Below are 24,902 nucleotides of genomic sequence, written 5' to 3' on the forward strand. Positions count from 1 at the left end.
GTAACCAAAAAGTGTGGTACGTACTCTGCCAGTGTAATACCTAGAGACAGATGCTCTTGGGAACCCAAACCAGACTGTAAGGACAGCTGAGAGACGTCTCAAGGTATACCCACAAAATGCTGACATAATCCCTGGCATACAATGGGTGCTAAATAAATGAATGTTGAGTACCAGGGGAAAATGGGATAAGACATTACTATATATGTGTGTGTGTGTGTGTGTGTATATATATATATATATATATATATATATATATATATATATATATATATAGTGATATTCGCTCAGTCGTGTCCGGACTCTTTGTGACCCCGTGGATTGTAGCCTACCAGGCTCTTCCATCCATGGGATTTTCCAGGCAAGAATACTGGAGTGGGTTGCCATTTCCTTCTCCAGGAGATCTTCCCGACCCAGGGATTGAACCCAGGTCTCCCGCATTGTAGGCAGACGCTTTACCATCTGAGCCACCAGGGAAGTCATATATGTATATATATATATATATATATATATATATATATATCACCACTAAACTTTCAATCTCCACACAGGCCACTATTAAGAGCTAGGAAGGGTACATCACTCATCAATCTCTAGACTAAATCACTGTCCCATTCCATAGACCAGAGGGCTGTACCCACCAAAAGGCAAGAAAAGAATTACAAAGGCAATCAAAACAGACATAGTCGACCTTCAAATGCAAGATAATCTATCAAGATTCACTTTATCAATCTGAAATAAATTAGATATAAATACTATCATTATTTCAAGTATTCTTCCATTCTGACCGCTTATATTTATGCTTCAATAGTGTAAATAGTTAAAAGAGAGGAGTAATTGTTGAAATATGAATAAAATTTATTCTTAATAACCTCAGTACTCTGTAACAGATATAGAATGCAAATTTTATTTAAAAAAATATTTGTAGTCCTCCTTTATTGATAACATAACTGAGATACTTATTTTATACATTTAAATTATCTTGAGATTTGATAGCAGGATTTAGCTACAGTGTAGCCCAAAAATGAAATATACAAAATAGTTTTAGGAACACATGTACACCTGTGGGTATACTTATAAATCATACAAAGATAAACATTTATTGTAAAATAAAGACTTTGAAAATGAAACCAGTTCATATAATTTCACCAAGATATGACAAGAAATCTTTATGCAAAAAAAATAAAAATTGAAACAGAAATAACACTTCAACTTAGTTTTCTAATGCCTTAAAAATCATATTAATTCTACAAATTGCTATTTTGGAGGACAGAACTATAACTGTTCCCCTCTCATTTTTTTGTCATGCTTACAATAAAACATAAAAAAGTACTCTGAACATAATAAATGGAATTCTTACATTTTAAACCATTTTACTATAAAGGATAGCAATTCAGATCATGTTTTACATCTCTACTTAAGTTTATATTGCACTAAAATTATTTTATGTGGAAGAACTAGTTGACATGTCATAACATAATACCTTGGAAACATTCTTTAACATTCACATCTATATTAATGGATATTTCACAGTCCACTTAAATAAATTTTCTAACATACACCAAATCATCTAACAAAAACAAATCTATAATGCTAATCTGTTTTGAGAGCAAAGATACTTAATATTTATTATTATTGACCTTGGGAAATACAGTGAAATTTTAAAACATACTTAAATCACTCAGAAACTGGTAATACCATTTGAGCAAGACCTGAAAATTTGTGACTTACCGATGAGTGTCTACATGGCTACTTTTTTAATACAATATTTATCAAAAATGAAGAGAAAAAGTGTTTGTCCTTTTATCCAGTGGAGCAGAATTATGAGAAGAGACATATTATGAATAATACTTCAATGCTGGCTTCTAACCTATGTTTCATATAACTTAAAATGTCAGTTCTCATCATTCTGCTGTAATATAACCAAGCCTATTTATTATAACAAAAACCAATGTTACAGTCTTTGAAAATCATGATTATAATTAAAAGCTTGGAATAGCATAATAAAACTAAAGACAACCTCTTGAATTCATTTCAAGTTAGTTCTGCTTTCAAATAACACTTTAAAATGGTTTCCAATAACCTTACTGATTAACCAGCATCAGCTTAGGAATTTTTTTTTTTTGCAATGTTCTAAAATATAACTACTGGCATCAAAAAGTATAGTAAGCACTTTTGATTTGTGATGAATAGAAAAATCAAGTACTAAATACCAGTGGTTCCTGTGACAGAGTAAATATCCCCCTTCAAGTAATGTTCTCCCCCAAATTAAATTAACATTTTATTTTTTCCCTCTGAGAGTTTATTAAGGAAAAGAAATCATTATTTTTTTTAATTGAGGTGAAAAAACTGCTTCATAAGTTCATATGTTGTGAAAGCCACTGCCTGAGAAGGAACGCAACGAATGTAATTAAGAGATAAACCACGATATAATCCTTTTCGAATTCCATGGTGTCCATAGACATACTTCATAGTCTCCCGCATGGTACTGAAAGAGAAAGATTAAATGATGACACCTTTACACCCAGCCACGAACAGACAACTTCAGGATCATAACAGCATTTTTTTAAAAGAAGCTAAAATTCCATCTTGAGTAGCTTTTGGAAAACAAGTATTAAAACAAGCTAAAAATTCACAATAAAACAGCAATTCATTCTGAACAAGTTCAAAGCATTACGCATAGAATTTGGGGGTTCATTAATACAATATATTTTGTTTGTATTATGTCTGTGACATTTACTGGCAACACAATTTCATAATAATATTTGAAATACTGATGCAGTCTTTTTAAAGGATATATGAACAGCTGCCCTTTAAGCTCTAATTTCTGCTCAAGTTGTATGCTATAATGAGCAGATGTTATACAACTAAAGCTTGAAGGACCGTCTTTCAGATTTCAGCAATAAAGACTTTCTTTTTTCAGTGTTCTTTCCTTTCAAACCAACATTTTGAGATTTGTCTTTCTCTTTCAATATGCAAGGTGGAATGAAATCTTCAAAAAAATCTTTTGGGTGAATAAAGGCAACTCAAGTTCCTGAATATTCTGCTCTTTCCCTGAAGGACAACACGTCACCAAACAGAATGATTCGAAAGTTATAAATTATAGAAAACTCTATAGTGTTATGCTATGCAATAGTGTTAGCCACTAGCCATATGTGGCTACTGAGTACATGAAACTCAGTGGCAAATCCAAAACTGAGATGTGCTGTGATTTCAAATATGTAGTATTTTTTAAGGGATTAAAAATATAAATAAATAAATAAAAATGATGTAAAATAAGATGACAAAGTGATAAATTTTAGATATATTGGTTTAAATAAAATATTTTAAAACAATTTCATGTTTCTTTTTATACTCTTTAAATGTGGTTACCAGAAAAATTTAAATTACATATGTGATTCACATAATATTTCTACTTAACAGAGCTGCTTTAAAATGACTTTTTTTTTTGGCTTCATGCCTTGCTGGATTTAAGTTCCCCAATCAGGGGTCGAACCTATGCCCCCACAGTGAAACTCCTAACCACTGGACTGCCAGGAAATTCCCTAAAATAAATTTTAATAGGAGGATTGAAAGTGAAAGTGTTAGTTGCTCAGTCATGTCCTACTCTTTGCGACCCCATGGACTGTAGCCTGCCAGGCTCCTCTGCCTGGAATTGCCATGGAATTCTCCAGGCAAGAATACTGGAGTGGGTAGCCATTTCCTTCTCCAGAGGATTTTCCCAACCCAGGGACTGAACCTGAGTCTCCTGCATTGCACGCAAATTCTTTACCATCTGAGCCACCAAGGAAACCCAATAGAAGGATTAGGACCTGATTAAATTCTTATAAAGTTAACCAAAGCACACTATGGGATATAAAATTAAATCTCTATACTGCTTGTGAGATCACAGTGCTATCTCCCTACTTATTGTACACATTACATTTCCTAATGAAATGGAACAATGACAAATGCAGAACTTACAGGCACTTTTCAAATTCTGGAAGAACCGTTCCTAACTGCATTCGCCGACGTGTTACATCAAATGGGTAGCTAAAAGAAGAAAAAGACAGAAGGACTTAAAAACGATTTTTAATTTTCTACTCAGCAATTACTGAATACAAAGTCCTATGTATGCTAGGAAATAATGTGTTCCTACTCTGATTGTTTTGTCTAACCTGGGAGTCAGGATATAGGCACGTGAATAAAACCAAATAACAAAAACAAGGTCTCTTTGCCCTTTGCAGAAGTGGTTCTCTTGGGATTGATGATTCTTCTCTTTCATCATCCAATGTCAAGTTCTATTTATTCCCCAGAGGAAAATGAAATGCCACTTCCTGAAGAAATAAACTGAGTACTTTCCGTTGCTGTAACCCTAAGACAGGGTTTCTCAACTTTGTCACTATTGCCATTTGGATTGGATAATTCTTAGTTGTGGGGGCTGTCTTGTGCAGTAGGATGTGTAAGTACATCTCTGGCTTCTGCCCAATAGCTGCCAGTAGCACATCCCCAACTGTAACAACCTAAAATGTCTCCAGACATTACTAAACATCCACTAGAGGCAAAAACCACCCCTAGTTAAGAATCACTACCATTCAGCAAGTGCCGTTGTATACAGGAGGCCAACAAAAATTCTCAAGGGCTAAAATTAACAATACAGATAATTGTATTTAGAGGACAGAGGTAATTTTATGTGGAAAGATTGCCTGGTTCTGTAACTCTGGATGGTGGGACAAATGTTAAATAGACTTACTGGCATGATCATTTCGCCATATATACAAGTATCAAATCATTATGTTATATACCAGAAAGTAATAGAATATGTCAATTATACCTTAACTTACAAATTGTTAGGTTGTCTAAAGTGAAATATACAAAAGTAATCTCTTTGGAGTAGAACTCAGGTGATTTTTTTAAATTATATTTTTAGGGCTAATATTGACTACTTAGGTCCTGTGCTAAGCAAGATAAAGTATATTATCTCATTCCATCTTTACATAATTGCGTGAGATAAGTACTCTTATCTCAATGTTAAGAAAATTGAGTCTTAGAGACATTTTCCCTGCCATAAAACTGCTTTCTACTTTCCTATTCAAAGCTCTCATTTATATATATATAAAAAAGTGAAAGTCACTCAATCATGTCCAACTGTTTGCGATCCCATGGACTATTCACTCCTTGGAGTTCTCTAAGCCAGAATACTGGAGTGGGTAGCCTTTCCCTTCTCCAGGGGATCTTCCCAACCCAGGGATTGAGCTCAGGTCTCCCGTATGGCAGGTGGACTCTTTATCAGCTAAGCCACACATGTTATAAATACATATATAATATACACATAGTGATATATGAGAAAAATATGTACTTCTATATACATTTAAATTTACTATGCAATAGTCATAATTAAAAAACCACCCATATACCAACCAAACAGCTTAAGAAATAACATTAGTAATAGATGAAGTGCGTTATACATCTCAATAGTATCTCCATGAACCACCAATCTTTTTTTTTTTTTTTGACCCTGCCTCAAGGCTTGCAGGATCTTGGTTTCCCAACCAGGGAACAAACCTGTGCCCCCTGCAGTAAAAGCACAGACTTCTAACCACTGGACCTCCAGGGAATTCCCCTCCATGAATCACCTTAAAAAAAAAATTATCATTTATTTATTTGGCTGTGCCAGATCTTAGTTGCAGCATGTGGGATCTTTGATCTTTGTTGCAGGATCTTTAGTTGGGACATGTGAACTCTCAGTTGCAGCACATGGGATCTAGTTTCCTGATCAGAGATCAAACCTGGGCACCTGCCAGAGCTGTCCCACGAATATCGTTTAATGGGAGGTGGAGAGATGAAAAAATTTTGTGGGGAATAAAGGGACCAATGGATGCGAGTCCGAGTGAACTCCGGGAGTTGGTGATGGACAGGGAGGCCTGGTGTGGGGTCACAAAGAGTTGGACACGACTGAGTGACTGAACTGAACTGAACTGAAGCAGAAAAAGATGTATCTGGGTAGAAGAAATTGACTAAATAGGGAGAAAGTAAGAAGACAAAGTACGAGGATCAGAACGAGGGAAGTAACAATGGGAAAGAAAGAAAACAACATTCAGGCAATGTTCTTACGTAAAAAATTGCAAAACTGTTTGGATGTGTACACTGTGAAGAATGGTTTCAAGTTATTATCAGGACTATTAAGATTAATGGTTATCAATAACAATAGGAAAGTTGGGGGCTAAGGACAGGCACAAAAAAGAAAACAAGAAAGTAGTATATGAATTATGGAGTTTGCACTGACGACAGAAGTCCAGGTAGAAACATTCAAGAGGTTACCAGGGGAACCGGTACGAAGATTTCAATAGAATCAGTTATCTGTACAGAGGCTGACCTTTGAATCCTTCAAGACAGATGAGCTACTCTAGATATTTACAGGAAGAGCAAAGGACTAAAGTCTGGCAAGGTCTTAACAGTATCAGCACAGATAGGTAGGAGGAGGAAAACAGGAATCAGCAAGATACCTGAAAAGGGAAAGGTGGGAGGATGATGGCCAAGAGAGGGCACTGTTTACAAAAACCAAGGAAACAAAACAATTAGAGGATAAAGGAAATGAGAAGAGCCACTGGATCTGTAGGAGTCAATGCGTGTAGAATACGAAGAGAAGTGGAAAAGAGAAGACAGACTTTAAGGCTCTAAATTGGAAGTAAATAATAAAGAAAAGGGCAGTAAAACCAAGAAGAGAATACAGAATAGCTAGAGGTGAGCATTCTCTGCAAATGAACAAGGTTCCACAGCTACATTTCTAAAAGTAAACTACACTTTTTTTCTTTACCTTCAACCTAGTCTGCTCCTACAAAGTATACTGAGTCTGCTTTTACAAAAGTAATCCTTAATTCAATGAACACCTTACCTTTCAGTACTTATCCTACTTTGACTTTTCTTTCTTCCATTGGATACTATTTTTTTTGAGCCTTTGTGACTCTAGTACTTCAGTTGTCTTCCTGTTTTGCAGGATACTCCTCAGTCACAGAAATCTTTCCTTCTTCCTGTTCCTGAAATGTTCCTGCCTCATAGTATTCCAGCCTCATTTTATCTCATCTATCCAATCTCTCTTGGTCTACAGAAATTCTTTGAAGCCACCTTTCCATAATACTTTCCACCTAATTTATCTATGTCCCTAACTTAGTCGCTAAGCCTTGTCCGACTCTTTTGTGACCCTATGGACTGTAACCCGTCAGGTTTCTCTGTCCCTGGAATTTCCCAGGGAAGAAGACTGGAGTAGGTTGCCATTTCTTTCTCCAGGGGACCTTCCTGAGGTCCAGGGATGGATCCTGTGTCTCCTGCTTGGCAGGTAGATTCCTTACCACTGAGCCCCCTGGGAAGTCCCATGTCCCTAATACAACTTATATTAATATAGAATTCCCTTGATTGCTACTGTCTCAATGAGAGTATTAGCTTCTTGAGGCAACAGTTTTGTTCTTCCATTAGTGAAAATCCCAATGCTTAGCATAGTTTCTGGCACAAAGCAGGTCTTTAAGATTTACTGCAAGAAAAGTTGTGCCTACACACACATATATACACATACTTGATAAATGGCTCAGATTTCAGAAAACTTGTATGGGCAAATTCATAAGAAAACATGGCTGAAGGCTATACTCAGTGTTTCTTTCTAGCTTTCCTTTTCCTTTCTTTTAAAATCCATAGAAATTGAGTAGGTTCAAACTAATGTGGTCAATTTGGCACAAAGTTATTTATAATATGCTTTAAGGGCAGGCACATTGGAAAAATGTATTAAATTAATATTTATATTTTTCAAAGGATCCTGTTTTTAATAATCTATTTAAACATAAATAACTAACCAATGCTAAAAATCAGGCTTGGGTAAACGTATTTGACTTAAGTTGGTTAGAAACTTACGATATTGTCTGTGCTATTGCTCCAGCAACACCACCACAAAGTAAGTTTATGTGAGTTTTCAAAACTAAGACATTAGGATTGTCTGATGAAGGTCTGCCAAGAAGGGTGGGAGCATAGGAAAGCCCAACACTCTTTAAGGTACCAAAAGTAAAAAATGAAACACCTGAAAGAGAAAATATAAATTCACCACGATGCTTAACAGAATGTAAACTGTGAGAAGACACCATTCTTACATAATAACCAATTAACTCAAGGAACTAACTATGCATTCCCTGATTTCAGATATTTGGCTTAATCTAAGATGAAAAGATTTAATTAATGTTTATAAATAACCTAAAGACAACAAAATTACCACCTATAAAAACTTATAGCATTGTTTTATCACATACTAGTATAATGTTCAGCTCACTGAATAAAGGTAGTGGTTGAGTATAATGCCACCTTATGCATGAATAGAATTAAACAGTTTTACAAGATTTCACATAAGTAAAAGTTAAATTAATGATTAGTAATTTTAAGTAAATATAACATATTCATAATAATGATGATAATGTAAGGAAGAGACAATAAATCTAGGAGTGACAAAGCATTATTTCATTTAGTGTCTAATTCTGTCTTCAAGGAATAGCTATGACAATGAGTGACTCAGAAGACACATGGAATCTAATTAATACTGAGTTAAGTTATTGATAATGTGCAATTGGTACTGGCTGAAATGTACATGATTTTATAATAGAAACATTAAAAGTCATATGTTAAAAAAATAAGCAAAATTCAAGCATTCCTATCAACTAAACATTACTCAGGATATCTTGATATCTACTAAATTTAAAAACATATTTAAAAAGATTCTTAACGCTTAAGAACAAATAAGCCCTAACAAAAATTCAGTCTAGAATAACTCAATATATGCATTTATTCTTTATATAAAATTCTTATGAACATATAGTATTTAATAATGATGATATACAACTTTAGAATACTCATACACTTTTTTTTTTTTTAGAATACTCATACATTTTTATATTTGGGAAATCTATTCACCAGACTTAAACACAGAAACCTTAACTACAAAAACAGGTCACAACAAGGAAATTCACAGCAAATTAAACACAAGTAGGAAAAAAACTGAAATACCTAAATTATGTAGAATGGTATTCAGTGAAATATGACGAAATTTTTTTTAATGTGAATAGTATTCAGAAATATGAAAAAGACTTGGGAAACTGAAAAAATTAAGAAACAAAATTATGAACATACAATAACAATGTAAAAAATGTTTCAAAAATAAAACTAAGAACAAAAAATTAGAAAGAGAAGAACATATAGTAAAAAAACTAAAGCGTTCTTATCCCAGCATAATGGCAGTGAAGGTATCCCAAGAGTCTTCATCATTACAGAACAACTATATCCATTGCTGGGCTTCCAGAAAGGAATCCCTAGTTTCTAGGAATCCCTAGCAGCACCACCTTCCAAAAATATAATCTGAGGTCCACTTCGGAGTTGTGGCCCATGACAGAAGTGAAGTGATTATATGTTTTGATACCAACAGTCAAGCCATTGAGATAGATCCTGCTATTGGGCCTTGAGAAGATGGAATCACTGGGTCAGAAACTCAAATTAAGATCAAGTAACAACAACAACAAAAAATCAAGTAACATGCTGGACTTCCCTGGTGCTCCAATGGTTAAGATTCCACACTTCCAGTGCAGAGGCCATGAGTTCAATCCCTGGTTAGGGAACTAAGATCCCACCTGCCATGTGATGTGGCCAAAAAAAAAAAGGTAATAGAAACTCATAGTTAAAGATCACCCGAGAGAAAAAAAAACCCACAGGAAATAACAAACTAAATAAACAAAGACCACCAGGCATAGGAGGAAGCAAATAAACTTCTATATTTATAAAAATTGGGGGAGTAAGGATTCAGGAAAACAAGCAAACAAGATAAGAAAGGAATAAAAAGAAACATAAAAAGAAAAACAAGTGGAAATCAATATCAAGGTAAAGAAACAAGTCCAAATATATCAATGATCACAACAACCATTAAGCAGACTAACTAGCAATTAAAGATTTTACTGACAGGATTAAACAAAATTCAGCTATGGGATGATTACAAAATAAATACCTAAAACAAAACATGCCAAAGTAGAAAATGAAAGGATGAAGAAAGACAACCCAGGCAAATATTAACTAGGATCTAGGTGAAAAAATTATGAATTCAGCGAATTTGAACAAAGACAATATACTAGATAACATTAAGAAAGTTTCATAATAGTAAGACAAATACCATATGATAGCAGTTCTATGTGGAATCTAAAATATGACATAAATGAACCTATCTAAGAAACAAAAGCAGAGACACAGAGATTGGTAGTTCCCAAGGGAGAAGGGGTTGGGGGAAGGAAGGCTGGGGTTAGCAGTTTCAAGCTTTTATATATAGAACAGATAAACAAGGTCCTACTGTATAGTACAGAGAACTATATTCAATTCCTATGATAACCCACAATGGAAAAGAATATATTTAAAAAAAAAGAATGTAAAAATAAAAGTTTCATCATGGTCTATGGCTATACTTATTAAAAAAAAAAAGCACAGAGCTGAACTCATTCTATGAGACCTATGTAACCATGATACCCAAACCACACAAGGATGTTACAAGAAGAGAAAATTGCAAACTAATCTCACATCTCACTCAAAAATATAGATGTAAAACTTCTAAAAACAATTAGTGAATGGAACCCAACAGGATATAAAAAGATCACTGTATCATAACCAATTTGGGCTGACATTAGAACATCTATTAAAGTCATTCAGCAAATTAATAGATTTAAATGAAAAAACTTATCATATCAGTAAATGCAGAAAAGGGTGTCTGATAAGATTCAACACCAGTTCAGATAAAAATTCTTAACATACTACCTCAACCTGATAAATAGTACATTAGGCTAAATAAATACTAGAAACATTTCCTTTAAAATTCAGTAATGAGCCAAAATGCCAACCATCACCACTTGTACTCACTGATGCACTGTACATCCTTAGCTAGTACAGCAAGATAAACATAAATAGACAAATAATGATTTAAACTGAAGTAAGAAAAATGATGTTATTTGCACAGCATGTGATGGTCCACACAGGAAATCCAAAGCACTTACATGGTAACTGGCTATAATACCAACAAGTAGAATGGCTAGCTATAAAATCATATAAAAATTAAATCAAGCAATAAACTAAAAATGTAATGTTTCTAAAAGACACAGCAAAGCTTATAAGGTATCTATAAATACATCTAACAAAAAAACGTCAAAGCTCTGTATGCAATTTCATTCAGAATTCCAACAAAGACTTTTGTACAACATCAAAAAATGATTCTAAAATGCATGTGGAATAGCAAGATATTTACAGTCCTTACATTACTCAAAAAAAAGAAACATACAGTCAAGGGACTTGTCCTACCAAATGTAAGGACTTATTATAAAACTGCATTCTATTATTATTTTAAGAAGTAACACTACAGATCACTGGGGAAAGAAGAAATTATTTAATCAATGGTTATCCTTAGAATGGAAAAAAAAAGCAATTATGGACAGATTAGGGGCTTAAATAATAAATGCTCAACTTTAAAATCATTCCTACAACAAATGAAAAACGCAAGATGTTGCCAAATTTAAAACATACCTGCATATGGAGCCATTCCTAATATAGTAGGCATCAAGCCTCTGTAAAATCCAAGGAAACCACCTTCCTTTTGCATGAAGAAAAATTAGAAGTAAAATTACATTGAGCTCATTATGACAAATGCAAAAGAACAAAAGCATACATTATAATGGAAATATTATCCTGGATGTACACTAGAACACAGATATGTTTTCATAATTATTATGTTAATAATTATAAGTAAAACAAAAACTACTTAGATAACATTAAAAATAATTGCCTAAGTATAAAAGGGCATGTTATAGACAAGAAAAGTAAAAATGAAATACCTTTGCATAAATCGTTTTGAATGCATGAATAATTCCTGTATAAGTGTGTTCCCCTTTCACCTGGAATGCTAGGCGTACTCTAACCATGTCAAGAGGGTAAGTACAGATAACTGCTGTCATACCTGAAAAGAAAGTAGAAACTTAAAATGTGTAAGAATCATTTTATATATATATATATATATATATATCTTTCCTATGATTAGTAATGTCTCAAATTATATAGTAATGATGAAAACCCAATGAAATCAAAGGTAATATTACTGACAGAATTATATGATGCTATCATCAGCTAAAAACCATCTTTTCAAATTCTTCCCACTGTGAAGTTAAAATGTTAGCACCAAAAGAGTACAGTGTTAGTGGATCGTGAGTATTTTAAAAATTCTATTACTTGTCAGATAAGATACCAGAAAAGAAAAACTGACTATCTCCATAGCAGTAGGCAGGACATCTGACGTTTTACTTTTTTTTTTCTAATCCTAAAATGGAGATATGCTTAACTTACCTAAATAATTCTTTTAAAAATAAAATAAGGGCACTTTTTAAAAAAAATTCAAAGCATAAATCAGTATCTTCTTTTTAAAATTTAAGTAAGGGGAATTCCCTGGTGGTCCAGTGGTTAGGACTCCATGCTCTCACTGCCAAGAGCCTGGATTCAATCCCTGATCAGTGAACTAAGATACCCTGTGGCATGACAGAAAAAAAAATCTGAAAAATATATAATATTTAGGTAAATTTGTTACTGACTAAACATAATAAGGGGCTTCCCTGATAGCTCAGCTGGTAAAGAATCCACCTGCAATGCGGGAGACCTGGGTTGAATCCCTGGGTTGGGAAGATCCCCTGGAGAAGGGAAAGGCTATTGCTGCTGCTGCCACTCCAGTATTCTGGCCTGGAGAATTCCATGGACTGTAATCAGAAATGACTGAGTGACTTTCACTTTAAACATAATAAAAATATAATGTCCAAAGTAATAGAAATAATTTGTTTTAGGGATAAAATCTCTTTATAAGCTAATTTAGTTATTAAGTCCTAGATTTTTATCAACATATGATTTATAAAAAATTCCATAAACTAACAAGCTGAGTTTTTATTTTTATCTCCTTTATTGCAGTATAGTTGATGTATGAGTTACTTTTTAAATTTAAAATAGTCTTCTATTTTTGTAAAGCACCAAAGACTTGACCAAATCCACAGAGTTTCTGTATGACAGAGTAGAATTTGAGACTAAATTTTCTGGTTCATATCACAACATATATTGCCTTCCCTATAATTACATTTTCTCAAACCTTTACTTAATACTTTCTAACGTTTAAATTTTTAGTTCAGAAATTCGAGCAGTCAGGGCTTCCCTAGTGGCTTAGTGGTAAAGAAGCCGCCAGAATGCAGGGGACACAGGTTTGATCCCTGATCCAGGAAGATTCTCACATGCTATGAAGCAACGAAGCCTGTGCACCACAACTACTTACCCAAGGCTCTAGAGCCCACGCTCCACAACGAGAAGCCACCGCAATGAGAAGCCCACCGCAACTAAAGAGTAGCCCCCATTCGCAACAACTAGAGAAAAACTCCTGCAGCAACAAAGGCCCAGCACAGCCAGAAATAAAACTATTTCTTAAAAAAGAAGAATGCCAGCAGTCCAGTTGTTGGAAATGTCAATCCTTCATTCACTTCAGTCCATTTGACTGTAAGCTCTCCATCTGAGCTATTTGTTTTCAAGCTATTCATTTCCTAACTATTTAACTTGGTTTTTTTTTAATCTATTGGTATTCAAACTAGTCATGTCTGGCAGTCCAGGCAGTGACTTTTCTAAATGGCCTCTTCTAAGTCTGAGTCTAAAACAATACAGTGCAAATGTGATGTTCCTAAGACAAGGTTTGGCTGTAATACCATGTTTAATTCAGAGCAAATATCTTATTATCCATATATTTTTAAAACTACATATTTTGCAGTGTGGCTTAATTTTTTTATAGCTTGTGCTAAATATTTTGCAAGGGAAATTTTTACAAAATAAAATGAAGAGAGATTTTCTATAAACAAGTTTCATGTTTATTGAAATGGTTCATATAAGGGAGTTTAACAACTATAGAAAAGAATAAAAAAAACTGACCATTTTTTAAGGCTTGATCATAATGACACAATTTGGTTAAACATCAGATTTTGCTAGGATTTATGTATCCAAATTATCACTACTCATTTCATTTTTTAAACTTCTGTAAACTTTTACAACTCCTGTATTTTTTTTTCTGCTTCCTATCTGGATCACTTTTGTCTTGTCTCTTGCATTTGCTCTCCCAGACTCCATTTATTTCTTCTTTCCTCTTACCTGTCCCAAGCCTTCTCATTGTCTTCTTACTGGCTTCCAGTGGCTTAACATGGAATAAATGGATTAACAAAGTGACCAAAACAGTAAACTCTGTAGAAAATGAGGTCATCCAGAAAGGTAGAGGAGGCATTAGCTTAAAAGCTGTAAGACTATAACTCAGGCTGAGGAACTGCCATAACATAACTATACCTCAGAGAATGGTAAAAACAATGCCTATGATTACTATAATACTCAACTGATGATCTAGTTTTACAATTTTTCAGCCAGTTGATTTCAGCATGTTTTTATATGGTGTGTTTCTTTTGAATTTCAGCAATTAATCAAATCTTCCTAAAGAAAAACAAAATCTTTTAACCAGGATGTTTAAAAATTACAAATTTTTTTTGGTGGGGGGGAATGTGCAGGGGTTGTTGTCTGATATTTCTAAAAGCAACTCAATGATTTTAATGTAATTTTAAACTTTAGAATTTAGCAAAAAGATTTTTAGTAATTTTGTACTCTGATAAATCTTGAGAATTCCTGAAGATTTTAAACACGTTTATTTATCCTTGGAATAAGTGGGAGGTGAGAACTATTCTGATAATCATATTTTACCCTTCACTCAAAGTATAAAATTACGAAGCCCTAAGTAGAGAAAAGATTATGACATCTTACATTGATCAAACAAACAACAATACTGCACTGTAAAGTAAGTCTGAGGTTATTCAACTAAGTTCTGATTCACTTCATGATGACTATGTCAATGCTTTTTCAAAATACCACATTGGACTTCAGTGGTGGTCCAGTGGTTAAGACTATTCACCTCCATTGCAGGGGGTGAGGGATCCATCCCTGGTCAGGGATCTAAGACTGCACCTGCCCTGGAACAACCAAAATAATAATAATAAATTAAAATTAAAACATAATTGAGGGGCTTCCCTGGTGGCTCAGGGGTAAAGAATCCATCTGCCAATGCAAGAGACACGGGTTCAATCCCTGGTCCAGGAAGGCTGCACATGCTGTGAAGCACCTAAGCCCATGCATGCACCACAACTACCAAGCCCTCTTGCCCTATAGCCCATGCTCCACAGCAAGAGAAGCCACACAATTAGAGGCCTGCAGGACACAACCAGAGAAGAGTGTGTGCAGCAACAAAGGCCTAGCACAGCCAAAAATAAATAAATAAAACTATTTTAAAATAATTTATAACTGAAGTTCCTTTGGTTTATTTTTACTTTCCCGTATATAATGAAATTATGATGTTAAGATGACTTTCATTTCAGAAAAATGAAGCTGAAAGCACCAAATGAACATGCTATTCAATCAATAATCAAGTGTCATGAAAAGAAAATAATACAAAGCAGGATTTAACTCATAATCCTACTGCATCTTTCCTACAACCCTGAAAGAAAGAGTTTGACCAGTCACTTTTACAATTTAAGAGACAAAAAAATTTTTAAGTGATGTAAGAAATGATAAATTATAAGATTTAAAAACTTTATTAACATTTTCCTTCTGTAAAATGAGAGATAATCATAGCATTTCTTCATAGTATTGTTCTTTGAACTACATGTCAAGTGCCCAAAGATTACAAGTCAAGTACAAGTACTCAGGTCTGTGACCAGTACAAAGAAAGTACACAATACACATTAGCACTGTCTTGCCAGTGTGAAATACCAGTTGACAGACAGCTGTTGCTCCAGCTCCCAAGATCTTCCCCCATCATGCCTGTGATAGTCCTCTCCCCCTTCCCACCACCACCACATACCATTTCCTGATCCAGTCATGAAAAAGTTAATTGGAGGCTTTCAAAACCTGACCTATTTTTCAGCATCTCTACAGTTGTTTTGCTGAACATTTTGAATACTATTCGTGGTTATTTTTTTCTACTTACTGATCTTGGGTCAGCCTATCAGAAGTGAAAAAGAACTAAGTAAACATTGGATAAGGCAAAACTATGGATAAGGTAGGTCAGGTTGCACACTATAAATCTAGGTCCAAAAAAATTCAAAATCCTATAAACCTTGTGATATCCACAAAAATTTAAGATTTTGATAATGGTCTTAATAATGGTACATTCTTACCTTAAAATACAATACAGTTATTTACAAAAATAAGAAAGATCTAGGTACCGATACAGGAAAGAGTCTTGAGATAATTGTAAAAGAAAAGTTCTAATCCTATAGAATAGTATTGGAAAAAAGTATAACATAAGAAACTGCTATTAATAATATGACTGCTTCCAGGGAGTGGAACTATTTTTCATTGTATAGGAATATGTATTACTATAGCCATTATAATTTAAAAAAAAATTTTTGAAAGAAAAAAATACACATTTCCAGAAGTAGATCTGTCAAAAGGAACATATGTTTCACATAGTTTTAAGTGTAGGCTACTCCTTACTATCTCCTAATGCAAAAGCCTTTGAGTTGGGATATAAATGATTTCTTGCATAATCCAGCATAGGAAGATAACAAATGTGTGCTATGTGATCAATGTCACACATACCACCTAAAGCAAATTAAGTTTTTAAATAGGAAATTAATTTGCAGAAACAAAATATACCCACTCCTTACCTGCCATGGATCCAGCCATTAATCTGTGCACATGACCAGAAACTCCCAGTTTTGTAGTAATTAGCTAGAAACCAAAAGCAACAAATTAAATGAAATTAAATTAAATGCTGCCAACTTCACTTTTTAATGATAAAGATTGTTTTCAAAAGGGTTATAGAACTAGCTTTTTTTTAAAAAAAAAAAAAGGAAATTAGTACTGAATGTGAGTGAAATGAGCACAATTATATAAAGCTGAGCAGTGTTATATCACATCAAAAGGAGGTCAGTTACTTCCTCTGTCGCAACCTCTGTCGCAAAAGAGTTGGACACGACTTAGCGACTAAACAACAACAATTTCCTCTGTAGCATCTGCTCTGATTATGCACTTTTACAGAAACAATATTGCCAAATATACTATACTACACACTGATGACCACAAATACTTAAAGTGTGAATGGGATTAGTAGGAATAAAATGTAAATGAAGCATTTATGGAGGTCTTGATATAATAGCATTGACTATCTCTGTCTGACTAGGTTAGAATGTTGTTCCCAATCTCTACTGCTTACTTTTCATTTTAAGATACCCTGTGATGTAATGCATTTAATCCCTTTCTACACTAAGATGTTTGAGAGGATAAACTTTCAGTCAGGCAGAGAAGAGAAACTTAGTAGATGGGGAAAGGTGTTAACTTATAATGTCACTTAAAAACAGACTTTCACAATATGGTTTCACTATTTTATTTATTAGGAAAATCCAAAGTCTCAATACTCCTCTCCTACAACTGAGAACCAAAAAGCACATCAAAAAGCAATTAATATTTTATGGATTTACTATTATCCACTTGGCTCTTCTTCATAAGTCTGAACACAAACAATCTAATCAAAAATAACTAATAATTCTGGAACAGATAACTCCAAACTCAAGTTATATTAAAAATTTAAATTATCAGAAGTTTTATTCCTTCAAAAAGGCATTACTTTACTCATTCATCCAAAGTAACGTTAAAGGCCAAAGCAAATGCCTTGACAACTAAGTATGCTATTCAAAGATATAAAAGAGGAAAAAAAAAAAAAGATAAAAGTTCAAGTACCGTTTTATATTGCTCAAATGCCATAAACTGGATTGCACCATAGGGAAAAATTCGAATCATCATTGCACCATTCCCTTTATACAATCCAAGGTATCCCTCCTTTTTGGGAACAGCACGCAATGTAGAAAATACTCCTATTTTTAGAAAGATTTTTAGAAGAAAAATACTATTACAACAGAGAAAACTACCTAAATCCAAATTTTCATGACAATCACAGATAAAAATTACTATGCCATCATTCATGATATAATTTTGCTTGATGAATTACATGAATAGTAATTTCTGTATAACACTTAAAGCTACTTAAAATACATCATATGTCCAAATAACACGAACATTCCTCATGTAAACATGTCAAACACGACTAAGCACAGCATGTAAACATGTAAAACATAGCAAAACAGCTACAAGTTATAGTAAATTATTAATTAAATCTATAATAACCAAAAAAATTAATAGAAATTATATTCAAAGTCCAGATATTGCAATGCAGATGACTAGGTATCTAGAAGGATGAAGGAAGGTTTCCTAGACTAACCCAGATATATATGTGGTTTGTTCAAGCAGGAAACTGCTAATAAAAGAAACTAAAAACCTACCAATTAAAAACTACACAAGCACACAGCACCACCTATGATATATTCTTACCATAAATAAAAAATGAACCTATATCCAATCAAAGTCTAGATTTAACTATCACTTTACAGAAAATACAGGTGATATAAGAAGACACTAAATAATATGGGACACTGGTGGTCCAGTGGTTAATTCGTTAATTAATTAATTTTTAAAAATAACATGGGACATAATCAACCAAATTCAGAACATGGAGGATTCTATAGGATAAATAACCCAGTTTTCTTTCCCCATAACTAAACAGGAAAAAAGTAAAGAAGTATACGAAAATGTTATAGGCCACAAGTAATATATCAACCAATTCTAACACTGTAACATATTGATATCATATGAATCCTGATTAAACACACCAACTGTAAAATCAAAAAGAAAGTTGACAAGACTTTCATGGAAATCTGAACATTTAATGAATATTATATAATATTAATAAATTATTATTATTATTATTTGGGGGGTAGTCTTTCTAGTCTAGAGATGTATGCTGAGGCAATTATGAATAGAATAATATCTGGAGCTTAACTTAAAATATGCCAGTGGGGAGAGGGAATGGTATAAGAAATGGAACTGACCATATGTTGCTAATTGTTGAAGCAGAGTAATGGGAACCTGGGTCTCATTGTATCATTCTCTCTACTTCTGTATGCTTGAAAGTTTCCATAATAAAAAGTAAAAAAAAAAAAAAAAGCTAAATTCAGGGCAAATTTTTATTAATAGTATACTTCAATTTGGAGTACAGATAAAAGACTAACTCTGGTCTGACATACTGATGTTTATTATTCCAATAATACCAATCATTAATCCTGTTTGTAGTACAGACTTCTACATTCCATTATTAAACTATTTAAATTATATCATTAAACTATTTATGTTCAAGTTTCTTTCCAAATTTTCCAAACAAAAATTTTATCAAATATGAAGGTAAATCACTGGGCTGATTTCAAAGTTTAGAATTCAAGAAACCTTTTGATCTCTTCCCAGAAATTAAAACTGGTAGGTACTTACTAACATCCAAGAAAAGATAAACCCAAAAGCATTTTTAATAAGCAGATATATAAGTGGACTAATTATTAAAAAGAATTCTATTTATATATATATATAGGGACTTCCCTGGTGGCTCAGATGGTAAAGTGTCTGTCTACAATGCGGGAGACCAGGGTTCAATCCCTGGTTTGGGAAGATCCCCTGGAGAAGGAAATGGCAATCCACTCCAGTACTATTGCCTGGAAAATCCCATGGACAGAGGAGCCTGGTAGGGTACAGTCCATGGGGTCGCAAAGAGTCGGACACAACTGAGCAACTTCACTTTCACTTATTTATATATATAAACATATATACATATAATACATAATGTTCTTCCAAAATATATGAATAATAAAACTAAATATATTCAGACACCACCCCTAAGTTCTATCAAAAACACTTTCCTGCTGGAAAAGAAGACTAACATTAAGCTCAGTTTAAGATACTCAAACATGTTTTTAACAAAGGGGTAATTAAGTTTAGAACAATGGCCACGGAGTAGGAACAGGAAGGCTGACAATGACGGAGAAGCATAGAGGAGGTTTCAATTGTACTGATACCAATTATTTCTGAAGTTCTGTGTGGCTCCAAATATGTTTATTAAATTATTCTCTAAGACTCTTTGTTACAAATATTTAAAGAGAAATAATTAGTAGCAATGACGGAGAAGCATAGAGGAGGTTTCAATTGTACCGATACCAATTATTTCTGAAGTTCTGTGTGGCTCCAAATATGTTTATTAAATTATTCTCTAAGACTCTTTGTTACAAATATTTAAAGAGAAATAATTAGTAGAAGTGAAATAGATTAAGTATTTTCAAAAAAAGAGGAAACCAGGAGACAAAGAGCAAGGGAGGGTGGCTGGAGAGGACACAAGAAAAGCACAATGAACAGAAAACATAAATCTATAATTGAAAAAGAAATCTAAATTATATAAATTCTTCTGTTAAAAGCCAAAGACTCTCAAATTCTGTTAAAAGGCCAAGTTTAGCCATATGCTTTTCACAAAAATCTTTACCTAGGGGAAAAAAAAAACCACTGGATGTTGAATGTTTTCAAATGGCATTTAAATATTCCTTGAGATAATTACACTGTTTCTTCTCCTTCAACCTACAGTCTGTACTATTACCACTTTGGGAAATTGAGATTTTTCTTTATGGTATAACATTGAACCAATTTTTGCATGTGTTATAAGCATATTTGGAAAGAATATATATTCTCTGTAGGGTGCAACGTCTTCTGTGTCTATGTTATATCAAGCTTGTGTGTTACTTAGATCCTTTTCTATATCCTTCTTATTTTTACCAAGCTAGAACTGCAAGGAACATTTGATAAAATATAAGCATATGCTTGTATATATACACATAACCTCTGAAGGGAAATGGAAGAAAATTGTAAAAATGCTTAATTTTAATGAAAGGCTAAAGAGGGAGAAAGATGTTTGCTTTTATACTTTATGAATTATGAACTTGTGAAAATATTATACATTCAAAAAATAAAAATAAAACATAAAGATAACAAAATTAAGAGGATTTTTAAATAAGCCTATTACGATTCAACTCCCTATTTTTATATCACATTGGTTATAAAAAGTTAAATGGAGGTCAAAGATCAGGAAAAAAATTCCTTACACTCATTGCAAATTGTGGAGAAGGCAATGGCACCCCACTCTAGTACTCTTGCCTGGAAAATCCTATGGACGGAGGAGCCTGGAAGGCTGCAGTCCATGGGGTCACTAAGAGTCGGATACGACTGAGCAACTTCACTTTCACTTTTCACTTTCATGCATTGGAGACGGAAATGGCAACCCACTCCAGTGTTCTTGCCTGGAGAATCCCAGGGATGGGGGAGCCTGGTGGGCTGCCATCTATGGGGTCGCACAGAGTCGGACATGACTGAAGTGACTTAGCAGCAGCATTGCAAATTGGGGAAGAAGAAATTCTAATTACAACCCTTATTTTTCATTTGGTCAGATTAATTTTGATTCAAAATAAAAAGAAGTTTTTGATGCCTTGGAAGTAATGCTATACACTTTTTAAAAGAAGCTAAAGTGGAAGTCTTATTCAATAGCGTATCTTTTTCATCTTTGTGAAAAATCATGTTTGCTTTTACATTTAAGCAAAGCTTAAAAACTACCTTATGCATGTAAAAAGGGAGGCATCTAGAATACAATGCCCAACATTTTTCAAATAAATTAAAAAGCCACTAATACTTTTTTTGGGGGGAGGGGGTGTATATTTCAAAGATACATGAAAGTATACCAATATGTTCGTTCCTGCATTCCAGGAATTCTATTTCAAATTTTGAATGCCTTGTAGGATACACTGCAACCCATGGCATGCAGCCCTGTAGAGCGTGAAATCTAATGTGAATATGTAACCTAATGACTACAAATCAGGAAACAAAACAACATACATCAGCATGGGGAGAAGTTTAAAGGAATAAAACAATACTGCTCAGACATTCATATGTTGGGTCATTGCTAAACACCACCAGATACTGAACAATATAACTCCTTTCATCCTCAATTTAGACAACAAAAGAAAACCATTTCCTTCCTTTCCAGTTTTATATATAGTCTCTCAATAATTTCAAAGATCGGATTCTTTCTATACCTGAGTGAGCAGTACACTGTAAAGATAATAAATTCATTCCTGGACACAGAGATATTAGCAATTTTTTTCTTTCAATTTAAAGAGCAGATTTACTTACTGACAATAAAATGAGCCACAATAAATAAAAATCAAATCACGTTTTAAAAACCCAACTGTTAAAATAACTGAATTATTCACTGTTAAATTTCCTTGTAAAATGATGGATAGATCATGCAAAGCATACATCATTGAAGCATAAAACTGCAAAAGCAATGGAGTATTATGAGTTAGTTGTCTTGACCTAACTTTTTTCTTGGTGTCTGTCCACATTAATTTTTTTGTTTTAAATCTTTTGTTCTCTAATTTAAAAGTTAATATATGTTCAATATGTATTACAAATAAGTTTAGAGAAAAAAAATTACCTATAATCTCACCATTGAAAATTAAGCACTTAATGTTCATATTTCTCCTTCTAGCATTTTCTCTAAATAGACATTTACTTAGATAAAATGCAATGTCATTAAATCATTTGCAGTGTTTTTTCATTTAACTATTACGAACATCCTTCCTAGTCAGTTAAAATTCTTTTAAAATTTTTATGATTGCAAAAGAGTCTATAATATGGACTTACTTATTTATTTAAATAATGCTTATTATTTAACTTAACCAATTCTCTATTATTAAACATTTTGGTTGGCTCTTATATTTTAAACCAACAAAAATAATACTTTGCTTCTTGTATATACCTCTTTGAGCATATTTCTGATTACTTTCTTAAAACAACTTCCTAGAACTAGAATTGCAAAGCCAAAGAGGACCTATCTTTTTAAGACTTTGATGTATATTATCAAAATGCCCTCCAAATAGAGCTATAAAAAATTCTTACTTCCACCAATGATATGTTATTAGAGTGTCCAAGTTAATTATAATAGCTGATTTTTATGTCTGTAAGGAAGAACTAAGGACTTGATATTTATTTAACAATGCAAGTTTATCAATATATACTAACTGCACTGGATTCTGTTTGTCCTAAGGTATCTACAACACACACTTAAGCGTTTAAAGGAACAACCTAATCTGTATCACTAACTGTATTTTTTTTTTAATCAAGCTAAGCTGTTACGTGTGTCTGTTAAGGACGTGATTTGTTAATCTCAATAAACAAATATGTAGTATTTACTTCAATGATTCAAAGATTTTAGTTCAGAGTACATTAGTACCCTAAAATGATAACTACATAACCACTATCGCAAATGAAAATATTAAAATGGTAACAGCTACATCTCCTGTAAATTTGCCTCCAAACTTAAACACCCTTTTGTTTCCTCTTTCCACTATAATTCACAACTAGAAACCAAGCCAGCAAATGCATAACATTTTCATTTTTATCTTCAGCATCTGTCAACTCACCCAAATGTCTGTAATGGTGGTTGTGAGCTTGTAACAAAACCTTTACTCGATCCAAGGGAGCAACTGTTGTTTTGGCACAGCATCCAGCAATACCTACAAAATTTGAAAAGATCAGGAAGCCATGGCATACCATTTCTTTCGAAATAGAAATTATGATTAAATTTATTTGGCTAATAAACAAATAATAAATACATAAATTTGGCTAATAAATAAATTCAGACACAACTGAACTGATGCGAAGAACTGACTCATTGAAGAGTCTGATGCTGGGAAAGATTGAAGGCTGGAGGAGAAGGGGAAGACAGAGGATGAGATGGTTGGACGGCATCACCGACTCAATGGACATGAGTTCGAGTGAACTCTGGGAGTTGGTGATTGACAGGGAAGCCTGGCGTGCTGCAGTCCACAGGGTCACAAAGAGTCAGACACGACTAAGCAAGTGAACTGAACTGATTCAGCTAGCAAACTCTCTAATCTCTCATTTGATCTCCACAAAGAGAACTGCCCAGAAGCAGAGACATGAAGACGACTGGCTCCCATTCTCTATAACTTAATAATTGAGCATGTCAGGCTTGAAAATAAGTTTAAAGAGTGTAAATCTGCCCCCTAATTGCTGATGAACACTGGAATCTTGCTAAATGTGGTGATGGGACAGATACTTGGAGGTATTTACATAGCTACAAGACTCTGTTTGAAACATCTTCTTCTGGATGACTTCTCATAGAAATAACTAAATTTTACCCATAAAATTCAGTTATTCACTTACAGCACAAGAAGTTTATTCTTACCAGTTACGCAGATTATAGTACTTTTGTTACAGAAGGCTGAACAGACTGAGACATTTTTGTGAAGTACCTTACATGTAATAACCACTCAACCAAATGAGTTATTACTATTATAAAAAGGTAGACAAAAAAGTCCTTGGTGTCTTTTCTATGATTATGTCCAGCTCTTCATCACTGCATATTTGCTAAGAAAGATGCAAGAGTACTGGAACTTTGTGGGTCCCTTCACTACTACATTCAGTCATCCAGCAATTATGTATTTTGTCCCTACCACATGCCACTGTGCAGACATGTTGATGAGAGTAAAGTACATACATGGGCTTTAACATAAATCAGAATCCAGTTCAGCCCTACTAGCGTGGCATGCTTCTAAGGTGATAATATATGAAGACTTTTTGCTGTATACAGTTTGTGTTCCTCGAAATTCCAAATCAGGAAAGGAGTACATCCAGGCTGTATATTGTCACCCTGCTTATTTCACTTCTATGCAGAGTACATCATGCAATATGCCAGGCTGGATGAAGCACAAGCTGGAATTAAGATTGCCAGGAGAAATATCAATAACCTCAGATACGCAGGTGGCACTACCCTTATGGCAGAAAGTGAAGAAGAACTAAAGAGCCTTTGATGAAAGTTAAAG

General features: G+C 33.7%; 1 protein-coding gene across 3 annotated transcripts in view; it reads right to left on the reverse strand.

Moving 5' to 3' along the window:
- Nucleotides 1-834: 834 nt before the first annotated feature.
- SLC25A16 (solute carrier family 25 member 16) overlaps nt 835-24,902 on the reverse strand; it is a 28,995-nt gene continuing 4,927 nt past the window's right edge. Inside the window, exons 2-9 of one of the 3 annotated variants that reach the window (XM_069571881.1) lie at nt 23,478-23,570; nt 17,818-17,951; nt 16,746-16,809; nt 11,865-11,986; nt 11,557-11,623; nt 7,879-8,041; nt 3,961-4,029; nt 835-2,485 (exon numbers count right to left, since the gene is read on the reverse strand). In XM_069571881.1, coding sequence (XP_069427982.1) covers nt 2,329-2,485; nt 3,961-4,029; nt 7,879-8,041; nt 11,557-11,623; nt 11,865-11,986; nt 16,746-16,809; nt 17,818-17,951; nt 23,478-23,570 — 869 coding nt within the window. In that variant the 3' untranslated portion in view covers nt 835-2,328. Of the gene's footprint in view, nt 2,514-3,960; nt 4,030-7,878; nt 8,042-11,556; nt 11,624-11,864; nt 11,987-16,745; nt 16,810-17,817; nt 17,952-23,477; nt 23,571-24,902 lie in introns of all 3 variants that reach the window. The other 2 variants (XM_069571883.1, XM_069571882.1) reach the window with 2 other exon arrangements.

This window comes from Ovis canadensis, chromosome 25 (assembly GCF_042477335.2).
Source record: "Ovis canadensis isolate MfBH-ARS-UI-01 breed Bighorn chromosome 25, ARS-UI_OviCan_v2, whole genome shotgun sequence".
NCBI lineage: Eukaryota > Metazoa > Chordata > Mammalia > Artiodactyla > Bovidae > Ovis > Ovis canadensis.